Below are 12114 nucleotides of genomic sequence, written 5' to 3' on the forward strand. Positions count from 1 at the left end.
GAGCCCCACGTGAGGCGCTGCAGCCCGGAGGGCACAGCTGGGCTCAGGGGAGGCCGGGGTGGAAGCTCCGCGGCGGCCGTCGCGGCTGGACGCGCCGCCCGCGTGCAGCGGCGGTAACGAGGGTTGTGAGCTGAGCCGAAACCGAGCGGGTCCCCAGGGCCTGGCCACGCGCAGGCTGTGAATTTTCTTGAAAAGACACTCACAGAGAGCACTAAAGATGGTTCTTTTTATCAAGGTGCTGGGGGTTTTCTCCTCCCCCTCCTTTCCAAAGTGAGATTCTATCAACTCTGAGGGGGTAAGTGGATCCTGAGTACTGCTGAAAAACAGGCAGTAGATGCTCTTTGTCCTGAATCTCAGGTCCTCAAGTAATCCAGAGCACCACCAGATGTTACACTGGTATTTTGTGATGAAAAGAGCCTGCTTAGGCAGGAGGATTTCTGAATGAGGAAATTAAATGCCCTGCTGGCTTAAACTGATTTAGTATCGCAGAATGGCAAAGAGTCGATGGCAAATGGGCTGTTTTCTTTCCCCATCTCTCCTGGGCACTTTGTGGTGTAACAGCAGAGGCTGCTCAGCCAGTCAGTGTCCTGGAAACAGGAATCCTGGTGTTGCTTTTGTTAGGAAGGTTGAGAATTCCGCTGCGATTTTAACTGGTGCCAGGAGCAGATCTAGTGTACTTTTTCCTCGTGATTTTTTGGATCTCTGGTCACAAAAGTAGAAGGAGAAATAGGATAAATTCTTCAGAGAAGCAGTTTGCATCCGAGGCTGCGTCGGGCCCGCTGCCTGTAGGCCGTTTGCTTCCTGTCCGAGGTGGTTGCCAAGTAGGGCAGCTGTGGTCACTGACCTGAGGAACGGGCTGCTGCCTTCAGCTGCACACTGTGCTTCGCTAAGGTAGCTACAGGGACCTCCTCGTGCTCCCAAAATCCTTAGTAAAAGGTGTTCCCAACTGCCTCTGTAGTGGTGAGGCTCTCCTGCAGATGGCTTTGCTATGATTATTTAGCTTCCCGCTTAAGACTGAGTTTAACTGTGTAACAGGGCAGATATAGTCTTACTTACTGCAGCACAGTGACCTGCATAGTTGCTTTATTTGGGTCATTTCAGCCTGGGAATGTGTTTTGATGCTTTGTGTACCACGCAGGGAGCACGTGGCTTGCATGAGCTCTGAGAACCTCCCCCCAAGAGATGCTGAACCCTTTTGGAAAGGGGCAGATTAGGAACATGAGTTTGGGGCGATAATGGTCAAAATCTGAATATTTTGCTGTAGGCAGCTGCCTTCTCCCCTGGATAGGTCCCTATAACCCCTCTTCAGCCCTAGCAAAAAGTGTGCATGAGGACGAAGTGAAAAAGCGGACAGGATGTGATTGGTGGTTGAATTATTTTTACATTTTTGTCACAAAATAAGTGGTAGCAGCAGGGAGATGCTTTCATCTGTCAGGACATCTGCAATGAATGCTAGTAGTAATTCTGGCAACATGGAAGTTCTTGCTGCTCAGCCCCCTGCATCACCTGGATCCGAAACCTGGGGAGGGAGAAGAAATGGAGTCTGCCTAGTTCCTCATGAGATCTTTTGGAATATTCCTGACAGGAGGCTTTGTTTTATACTTGTGTGTGGTTAGTGCAGCAGCAGTGTGTGGGAAAGGAGGAGAGTGCAGAGGGAAAGGGAAAAATGAAAAAATGCAGTCATGAGAAAGGAAGAAATACAGTTTGTTGGAGTCTGAGCTCTATGGAAGAAGACTCAGCAGACATCCCGTGGATGACCAAGGAAAAAGAAAGGAATACTACAGAGGTATTTTAATTCTGTGCCTCTCCTGCCTTTTAGCTGTCATTTTATTTTATTTTATTTTATTTTATTTTATTTTATTTTATTTTATTTTATTTTATTTTATTTTATTTTATTTTATTTTATTTTATTTTATTTTATTTTATTTTATTTTATTTTATTTTATTTTATTTTATTTTATTTTTCCACTGTTGCACCAGTTTATTTCTTTTGGAAAAAGGAAGGGCCAGGTTGGTCTTTTCCATGTATGTTTGCCAAGGTCTACCTTCAAGTTACTAAACTGCAACATGGAAAATAAATATCTTGATCTGACAGCATTTTTTGCAGACATTCCTTCCAGATCTCTGTCAGCTCAAGTGCACCAGCTTGGTAGTGCATCAGAGCCAGGAAGTGAAACTAGTGACCAAAGTGCTTTATCTAAAATACTTTTCAGCTCTCCTAATCTCAGGTGCTGCTCTTGTGACAAATAGATGTTTTTTAAAGATAGGCTTATCATTATTAGTAAGGTCTAGTCTTTCATTCCACCTCTGTTTGGACTAGCTATTAATTCTAATGAACAATTTTGATCCCAGTAACGAGTGTTTTTTTTTTTTTTTTTTTTTCTTTTGAACTTCACTGTGTGAAAATAAATGTTTGTAAATGAAAACCTAAAATGACAGAGAGACAAACTAGGGACTAAACATAACGTAGGCAGGATGCTCTGTTGAAGAGTAGCAGACAGTCTGGCTATCTGTCAGCACAAGTTTGCTGTACACAATACATTCGTCTGCTCAGAGTGTGTATGGTAAGTGAAGGGAAAGAAGCAGCCAAAGCCAAGAATTTTCTTTTTCTTTTTTTTTTTTTTTTTAATAGCAGCATATGTGTGAGCAATGTGGGATAAATCAAACCTGCGTGCGTCTCTAAAGCAATGTGGGTTCTCCAAGGCTGTTTTTGAAGTGCTTTATGTTGATTTATGTGGGCTATTGGAGGTGGACATAGAGAGCTTCAGGTGCTACAGGGATTTTATGCTTGGGGAGGGAAGTTCCTAAATCACTCGCTGAAGAGGCGTGATCCCAACGGGGCAGAAAAGAGGCCCCAAATCCCTGGGAGGTGCCTCTGGAAACCAGCTTTGCTTGTATCCAAGTTTTTGGTGTACAGTTTCCAGGGAACATCCAGGAATGAGGTGTCTGAATCCCACTGATTATCCATGGTTGCCTGAATTCCTTGCTCCTTTGGATGTACCAGCCTTAATTTCCATGCAGCGAATGGCAAGATTAATTAAATAGGAGTGTTGGGGGAAGCTGTCAGCCCTCCACCAGCACCAGCCAGTGCAATCCAAACGTTTGGGGAAGTGGTGCTATCCCGAGGATTTTCACTGGACTAGTTTCCAGGTGAGAACTGAGCAGGTGCCCAACTAAATTAAGCGTGAGCCTAGGCTGCAAAGAAGTAACCTGATGCGGAAGTGCAGCTTGCGGTCATGCAGGCCTGGCTGCGAGGCAGTTGGGGCTACAGAAACGTTACCATTCGCTTTTGCAGAACTGAGTACCCCTGTGGCACGATACAGTTTCTCAGTCTGCACGTGCAGGTTGAAAGTTTTACAGGTGCAACATGTAGAATCATGTTTTTACTAGGGCTCCTTTCGTACAGACAGATGGAAATCCCAGTGTGATAAAGAGTGACTGTGCTGTTACCAGGAGCCTTTTAAAAGAATTTTCTTAAACGTGTTTCTTGTTATAAGTGTTTGTTAGGTGTTAAGTCTTGGCTTCCTTCCTTTATTCTTAGAGCTGATAAGCTGCAGGTATTTTAGGAGAGCCCCAGGCATCTTGTTTTGCAGCTGAAGGCCGGGGGTGCTTCCTAGCTGTCTGAGAAGATCTCGGAAAGTTTGCAGATTGCTTTCCCTCTTCACAGGAGCAGAAGTGCAGGTGTGTCATTGAAGCTCAGGGAGCAGAACTGCAGGTGATCCTTGAGCCCCTGTGGAGGCAAGGGGCCCTCCTCACATATGTCAATGAGTTTTATTAACTCCAAAGTCGGTGCACAGGGAAGCAAACATTTACCACTGCTGAAGCAGCAGTCAATTCACATCTGAGGCTGTACATGTTTGCAGACTTTTCAAACCCTATTGATGGCCATGCACCAACGAGTAACTTCAGGGCTGCCGAGCGGAGATTTTTCTGGTAGAAATTAGAGTTTTTCTCTGAGGTTTGTCCTCTAACAGCATCTTCGCCGTTGGGAGCAAGCGAGCACATTGCTCTGTGCCCGTTGTTGGGAGAAGGAAGCAGCTGGAAGGAGCCCTGTGTGCACCGGAGAGGAGGGAGCAGCGAGGGGAGTCACGGTGTGGTGGGGAGGCTGAGAGGGGCGCAGCGTATGGGCTGCTGCATGTGTACAGAATGCACAGCTTATCTCACTGCGAGGAAGCAACCAAGTAAATATTTGCCTGGGATGCGACTCTAAGATTAAAGGACTCTAGGCTTCTCTTCCCCTCTGGGCTCCTGGAAGCTCAGCTGGATTTGCAAGTTAAAAAAAAAATCCACTCTAAAAGGAGAGAAGAAGAAAGGAGTGCAAGCAGCGGATCAATAGGTCCTTCAGGCAGAAGAGTTTTGCAGGGGAAACTGAAAGTAATAAGGAACCTGACTCATTTTGTGGTGGAGTTAACATAATCTCTTTTATGATTATAAGGTACTTACAGTGCCACTGACGTGAGCCTGATGGCATTTTGCACTTCATTGGCACTGTGTACACGACTGTCTGCAATGCAGCAAAGTTGAGGGGTCAAGCGTGTTTCACATGAAAAAAACAGTACAGAAAAAATGCACATATTGACTCTTTGGGCAGAGCAGTACCTGCACATCTCTGCCGTGACTGAGGCACAACGTGGGGCTGGTAGGAATGAGGAGATTGTGATGAATGGAAATCAGACTGCCTTGTTTTCCAGGCACTCGATGTTCTCCCAGGCATCCAGATCCTTGGAGGTGCGGTTGCACAGTAATGGACAACAGCTCACCAAAGTGAGCAGTATGTAGGCTGGCCATGTCCCTGCCACACTGAATTTAGAGTTTGATTTCAAAGTGTATTTTTCTAAGCTGAGCCATAAGGAGCTTGCATGAAGTTTTAGAGAAGGTCTGAAGTTAAGACTGAAGTAACTAGGCATCACGTTAGGTATGACATAATGAAACTGTTTTAAGTGGATAGTCTTCTTGAGGCCTCGATTCTTATGGAATGGGTGGGTCTTCAAGAGTAGCTTCATGTGTCTCTTCCTTGTCAGAGCATGAAATGGAAACAAGGCAAGAGGAGAGCTGGGTTGGAGCCCAGAGGCAGCAGGGTGTACGTCTAAATGAGCTGCGTGCGTGTCTGGGCAGATAGGAAAGGTGATACTGGAGGTATTTACATGCAAACACTGTGGGGGGTTCTTCCAACACGCAACTGGGTGTTCTACAGAGCAATTCAGTCTGTCTCAAGTATGGAGGGGTCAAAACCTTTCAAAATTATAAAGTTACTGCTGAAGGAGGACCAAACTGATTAGAGGAATGTGTGCCTTTCGTGGAGCAAGTAAAAGGAGTAAGATGGATTTATTCTTCTAAGGGCCATTTCTAGGTTAGCTGTGTATGCAGACACGTACCTCTAGAACCTACCCTTTATCTGCCAGTGCATCCCTCTTACTCGAGGACTGGATTGAGGTAACAAGGAAATCTGTTTTGTCATTGACACGAGAGTATTCATACCATCACGTTTGCTCCTCTGAGCTTCAGTGGTGGTCTTAGGAAACCCAGCCAGGAACACACGTAGAAAGGTTTGACTGTTTTGGACTCTGCTATGCAGAGGGAAATTAAGAAATTGTGCTCTTGGTTTGTAAACAGATGATTTTTGGTGTGTGGAATGAAATCCAACCAGCTAGTCCTAGAAAATACTGCTGTTCAGCATTCTTTGCATCAAAATCCTAGCAAGTGGGGTACTGTAAGAAAACAGCACCTTCCAGGGAGTGTGAAATACAACACTTGGAGGAAGACATGACTTTCAAGCCTTTGAATTAGTGGTAAATAGAAATGCTGTTTCTGGGGGCAGGGTTTCTCGAGCTTTGCAGTGCTGAAATCCAGGGTGACGAGAGCTGGGACGCAGCTTCCAAGGCACGTTCCCAGGCCCAGCTGTGCCCCAAAGCTCCTATTGTTCAGGCGCTGGGATGTGACTTGGGCAGTTGCTCTCCACATGATGCCACATGATGCTAGATGAACAGAGATTCCTTTGTTGTGCGGGGCTGAGCTGCCCAACCAGCAGAAATGGATCTGAAATCAGCAGTTTACACCCCTTCCCTTTCCCAAATGTGGCTGCTGTTCTGCCAGTGCAGAGTGTGCATTTACCAGCGCTGCGCACGGGCCGTTCTGCAGCCTTGTCAGCACGTTGATAAAAGAGAAACCTTTCGTTTCTGCCCACGTTGTAGCCCGCGGTGTGTTGTTAGAGGCCTCGTATCTGCTCAAATGGGCCCTTGCATAAGCGTGCGAGTCATGTCGTGTGGCACAGCAAGCAGCTGCCGCTGGCTACGGCGCCCGTATGCAGAGTTTGCCCGCTGCAAGCTGAGCAGAGAAGTTTTTACTAAAACTTCTGCTATGCCAAGAAAATTACCCAGCGCCGCTGACTAGCATCAGCGTCACGTGCAGCTGTATTGATGCCAGTGACATTTTAACTCCAGGCTCTGGCTAGGAGAAAGCGGGCTCGGCACTGCTTCAGAACATAGCAGTTCGAGTTGACACGGAGCAGGGCAGAAGTGCCGTGTGGGAGAGCATTGAGGCTGGGCCTGTGATCAGGCCGGCGTGGCGCGGGCTGCTGAGCTCAGCAGCCGCCGGGCGCCTGCTACAGGTATTTCTTTTTCCATGCGTAGCCTGAGCTGGAAGAACAGGATCATTGTGGCAGCAGGGAGCGAGCGAGCCGCAGAAAAAGCAGGAAGGAAAAAATCAACAAAAATCACCTTTTTCTGGCTTTCAGAGTAAGGTGGGCCGGAGTCAAAGACGAAGGTTCAAGTATGTTTCTAAGAGTACTGTAGAGCATTGAAATCGGAAGAAGAAAAGACTTTCTAGAATAATGCCATTTTTACTAGTGAGGTTTAATCAGCTTTTAAATAAGATTTAGCAGATGTAAGAAGAAAATATAACAAACTGCAACACATACTTTGCCTAACACTGCTTCTCATTTGTCAATCTGTCATTTATAACCTTGCCATAAGACATTTTTAAATATTTATAGTGTGGTTGGTTAGTACATTGTGAAGTAATTCAATGTACTACATCTTGACAGACAACATCAATTTATTTTAAAAGCCTTTTCATTTTATGCCTTTTTCTATTTTTCCTGTTTTAGAGGCTGAAATATTTAAAGGAATAACTAGCAAGATTAAGCAGGAGATAGAATAGATCACATCCTGTGAGATAAAGGGAGGGAGAAGGAAGGATGAGGCAGGAGAGGGGTCTGTCTGGAGGTTTAGGAAGGGAGGATTGTGGCTCTGGAAGCCTTTGGGGTAGCTCCTACAGCATCTATCGGGAATAGCCTCTTGGAGGAAACACGTGGACTCTCCGAAGCCTGAATGAAGGCCTTTCCCAGGATAGACAGAGGCGGTTTCTGCTCTCCGTGTGATTCCCACTGCAGTGTTTTCCAAGGCTTTCGACGCGGGTTCGCGGGGGACGTGCCGGTGTTGCGGTGCAGGGGGAAGGCGCGCGGGCCTCGGCGGCGCTGCCTCCCACCTCCCAGGTCAGGTTGCTGCTCACACAGGTCCAGTGTCATCGCCCGGCCGGGTGCCTTCTGGAAAGGAGGAAATTGGAATGCGCCGGTGATTTTCTGAAGCACCGCTCGTTGGCATGAGGAAGGGAAAAATGTAGGCGCTTTCAGTGCAATAAATACATAGTTTCTGTGGAAAACCTCGGGATTGCCATGGAAAGAAGATTTCTAAGCAGCAGAGCCTGCAGATTTCTGCTCTCAGAACTTTCCACTGTGCTTTGTTGCAGCCGGTAGACAATTTTACGAGTCAGCCTTTAGTTTCTGTGGCAGATGATTGCACAACATACTGGGCTGGAGCAGATGTGCACATTCGTGAGAGAACACATGCGTTTGAAAAGTCAGATTTTCTTTTCTTTTCTTTTTGAAATGCCTGCATAACTTATCTTTAATTCTTGAATGCATTTGGATGTATCTTCAGATGTTTGTTTCAGTAACTAACTGAGCTTAATCTGCTTGATCTGGGAAGGAGCAGCTAGTTTTGAGAAGCTGGTGCCAGTCTGCGCATCGGGGTGGGCTCGCAGCCAAGCTGGGATGTCAGTTCTGCTCTGCCTGGTGCAAAATAGATGGCTGCTCATTTCTTTTTCGCCTTCCCTTCGGGTCTTTTTTGGTTTGGGCACCAGCTCTGCGCACAGCGGAGCTTGGAGCTGCATCCGTGGCAGTGCTCTGTGTTCTGGGTGAGCTGCACGGAAGAAGGGCACGTCTGGGCCGGGGAAATGGAGAATCTGCTTTTCAGCAGCCCTGCGATACCATGATGGGGCGCTGAGCGTTTTTGTCACGGTGGCGTGAAGACTACCAGGTATTGGCAACAGGAAGAGCTCGTTCCCCAGCTTGGGCTGGCAGCACGCTCTGCCACCATGGGGAAATGCTTTTAAGTGCTGGCCGAAGTACGTCGCTTTTTTCCTAGCATGGACCAGACCTTCGTGATGACTCTGGAGCTTGCGGTACCGTGAAAGAAGGGAAATTTTGTTAACCACAGCGTGACTAAGGCTCTCTAGTCGGATCGGTTTCTCCTCTGTGCTGGGCCAGTACCAGCAAGATTTGATTTACAATCCCAGTGCGCCGAGTAGTCAGAGTAAAGCAGTCTGAGCAGCGGAGGAAGGAGAGATCAGGAGGTGAAGGGGCATCCAAAAGTTCCCCATGGAACAGCAGGGGAAGACACTCTTGGTCTTCTCTCTCCTCATGCTGCCCATCTTTGGTAAAATAGAGACAGCTGAAGTAAACACGGATTAAAGGGCCAGTGGGCAATTTAGAGACAGTTAAGGGGTGATTCTGCTTTAGGAACTGGTCTGTCCCAACCGTGTGGTGAGGCCTGAGGCAAACAAAGCGGCTCGCTCTGTCCTTTCGCTTGGCCAGGGACCTGCTGTGCCTGGCCGCAGCGGGGCGGTTTCCGCAGCCCCCTCGTGCCGTGACGCCGCGGAGGAGCTGGGCCGCGGCGGTGCCCTCCGCGCCGGGACGTCGCCGGGCGCTGCGCGGCGCCCCTGCGGACACGGCGCTGCTCGGGCAGCGCTGCCGGCCCGCGGGCCGCTCTGCCCTTCCGCCGCGGCGCGACGGGCCGCGCCGCCTCCTGCGTGCTGCAGTGCTGCCGTTTTTCTACTGTCGTTTCTCGCTTCGTTACCAAAAGGGGTTTTCTGGGAAGCGAAATAGGGTCGTATAACCCAAGTCCAGGCTCTAGTTATTAAACGTGGTCCTGTAGGTGCACAAGGGCATAATAACCCCGCTGTAGGCTTTTTCTTGTAACCCGTTAATCAGTGCCTGTTCATTTCTCGAGGGACAAGGCCAGATCCAGCCACCAGTCTGGGCTTGGCCTTGAACTGAGCTGTTTTGCACATCTTTTTGCCTTAAACCTCAGTTAACCATCCCTGCTATCATCGCACTGCCCCTGTCCCTCTGCCCTGGCCAGGCCCCTGCGCTGCTGCATTTTGCTGGTAGCCCCGTGCCTGGGTAGCCCCAGAGGCTGCTTGGCGAGAGGCAAATGAGGCTTCCCGTGTCCATGTCGTGTTTCCCGGGCATTGGGTGGCTGCCGCAGCTTGGAGCTGGGTTTGCCATTCCCTCTGTCGGAGATGAGCTGCAGGTGGGCTGTGACTCCAAAGCTGATCCATATGGGCCTGCCCTGGCCCTCCTTCATCCCGTGGGCTGCCTGAGAAGCAGATCAGATCCACGTTAGCTGCTACCAGCAAATATGCTCTCTTAAAACTGCTTTGTTTCTTTTGTTATCCTTCGAGGAGCTGGAAGAACACACGTTGTCTGTGGGTGGCATTTGTATTAGAGCTCTCTTGTCCACAACATGATTGGAAGGGAGAAGAGAGGCAGATTTTAACATAGTCAATCCCATTCTAGTTTGGTAAGAAATCTGTAGAGGCTTGGAGCCTTCAGCAGAAGACTCAGGAGTCTGAAATATGAAAAGATTTAGAGGGACTAAATAAGGAATTGTACTTTCCTCTTGTCGGTTGCCACCAAGAAGCTGATATTGTGCATTAAGTAGGAGAAAGCATTTGTCAGTGAAAAGCCCTGAACACCCTTTACTACTGTCCAGCCTTCTGGAAGGATCATCAACTTTTTTTCTGAGTGTGTATGAAAGTTTTGGAAATGGATAGGAGAAGGAAGAGGATGTAGCCAAATAGGGCTCCGAGCCTGTTGTTGTGCTAGTTTGCTGTGAAGGTCTGCTGCTAACAGCACTTCCCAGGGTGAGCAACGCTGCTGTCACCTACATCTTGTGGTTGCAGTGGGTCGTTGGGTCCTAAATTCGGTCTGAGCTGTAGGTGTGATTACTCGCACATCCTGCTCACCTCTTCATCCGCATGAACTGGCCGTGCTGCTAAATCCCCCTGACTTCCCTTGTCTCTTCCAGGAACCTGTGTGAAGTGCAGCAAAGGAGTGTACGGAGCCAGCCAGGCCTGCCAGGCCATGGGCAACCTCTACCACGACGGCTGCTTCACCTGCGGAGCCTGCAGTAAGTGCTGCCTTGTCCGCGTGGCCATCCTTGTGGATCAATGTTTTGTATGTCTTCCAAAAAAAAAAAAAAAAAAAAAAAGGATGTGGTTATTCTGGCAGATGGAGTTTGCTTCAGCTGTGTGCCTTTGTGGTGGTGTTCAGTGTTTGTTTTTGAATAGATTCTTGCAAAGCATTTAGAAAAGATGCTTTGGATTATGCCTGCCTTCAGCTTTCTGGTATGAGGGACAGCTATTTTCATTCTTTTCTGTCTCAACGTAGCCACATTTCCTTATTTATGAGAGTATTTTTTTTAAAGTGGCAATAAATATGCTTTAACTGGCATTTAGTTTTTGTTACTTGGCCAGTTAGACTTCAAAGCCCTCACAACCTGTGAGTCCAAAAGAGAGACACGACTGTGAACCCTTTCTTCATCAGTGTGGGCTTGCCAGAGGTGTGCAGCCGCAGCTCTGTGAAAGCAAGATGCACCTTTTTGGAGGGGGAGGCAGTTTTCCTCTCACTTCGATTAATTCTGTCTCAGCTGAGTCACTGTGAGGTGGCAGCCAGCTCGGCTAGTTTAATGTAAAAAGCTGGTGCCTATTTTAGTGTCCAAAAGTCCTGTCAGAGAGTGGTTTATCTGCCTGCGTCAGACACTGGTTTTAGGATGTGGCTCCCTCTCTGCAAAGGGTGCCAGGACGGGCAGCTCAGACCAAGAGCCTGTTTCCTAGCTGGGGTGGTAAGGTTGATCCTGCTGCATGTCTCCAGCATGAACATAGTGCTGGGTGCCGCTGCGCGCACAGCGTGCGGTGCAGAGACACACGTCTGACCTGGGTTTCTCTAACCCCCTGCTTGGGAGAAACTGCCTGGTGAAACATACTGGGTGCTGCAATGACTGACCTGGGCGCCTGCAGGGTGCCAGAAATGAGTGCCTGCTGAAAGGGGAGGATGAGAGCAGTTTTATCTACAGACGTTGCTCACGTGTTGCCCACCTTCCTCACCTTGCTGGCCCCAGAGCAAGCGCTATGGCTTTTTGTCACTGTTTTTATTTTATTGGATTTTTGCTAACTGTATTTGCTTTGTGCTTCTGAGGGGCTTCCTGCCAAAGCACTTACTAGCGCACTAAGTTACTCAAGCCACGTTACACACCTGGCTTTTTATTGCGTGAGCTGTGCAGACAGATACACCGAGCCACGGGGAGACCAGCAGCATGTCCCTGGCCGCTTGCTTTGAGCTGGGTTCTGTGCTGATACTCTGCGAAGGGGAGCAGGGACGGCTCTGCAAAGCCTGCTCACAAAGCCTACGAAACAGTTAAGCGAGCCTGGCGCGGCCCCACGCCGCTTCCCATACCCGAGGGGTGGTGTGAAGCTTGCCCAAATGCAGAGCCTGCCCCAGCGTATGAATTCTCCCCAGTGGCTTTTCAAGGAGGCCTGTGATGGAGCCAGGGTGAGCATCTGCGTCTCCTGGTTCCAGCCTTGGCTGTGCTGGTAACACAGACGTTTTTGTATTCTGTTGTGCTAACTCTGGAGGTGGTGGCATGTTTTTAGAAATGTAGCTTTATATCTGGCAGCAGTAAAAAATAATAATAATCCGTCTGTTTATTTGCGCATATCAGTTTGGCTTTCCAAGATGAACTCATTTTTTCTTTCTGTGTTGTATGTAAAATTGTA

At 48.4% G+C, this 12114-nt stretch overlaps 1 protein-coding gene across 4 annotated transcripts in view; it reads left to right on the forward strand.

The window, feature by feature from the left end:
* The window catches only part of LIMD1 (LIM domain containing 1), a 30480-nt gene that overhangs the window by 1811 nt on the left and 16555 nt on the right, over window positions 1-12114 (forward strand). For all 4 annotated transcript variants that reach the window (XM_010227578.2, XM_088521081.1, XM_088521079.1 and 1 more), the window contains one exon: window positions 10368-10469. In XM_010227578.2, the coding sequence (XP_010225880.2) occupies window positions 10368-10469 (102 nt within the window). The remainder of the gene's footprint in view (window positions 1-10367; window positions 10470-12114) is intronic.

Source organism: Tinamus guttatus, unplaced genomic scaffold (genome assembly GCF_059628265.1).
Source record: "Tinamus guttatus ecotype Peru unplaced genomic scaffold, ASM5962826v1 Tinamus_guttatus_pri_ptg000115l, whole genome shotgun sequence".
Classification (NCBI taxonomy): domain Eukaryota; kingdom Metazoa; phylum Chordata; class Aves; order Tinamiformes; family Tinamidae; genus Tinamus; species Tinamus guttatus.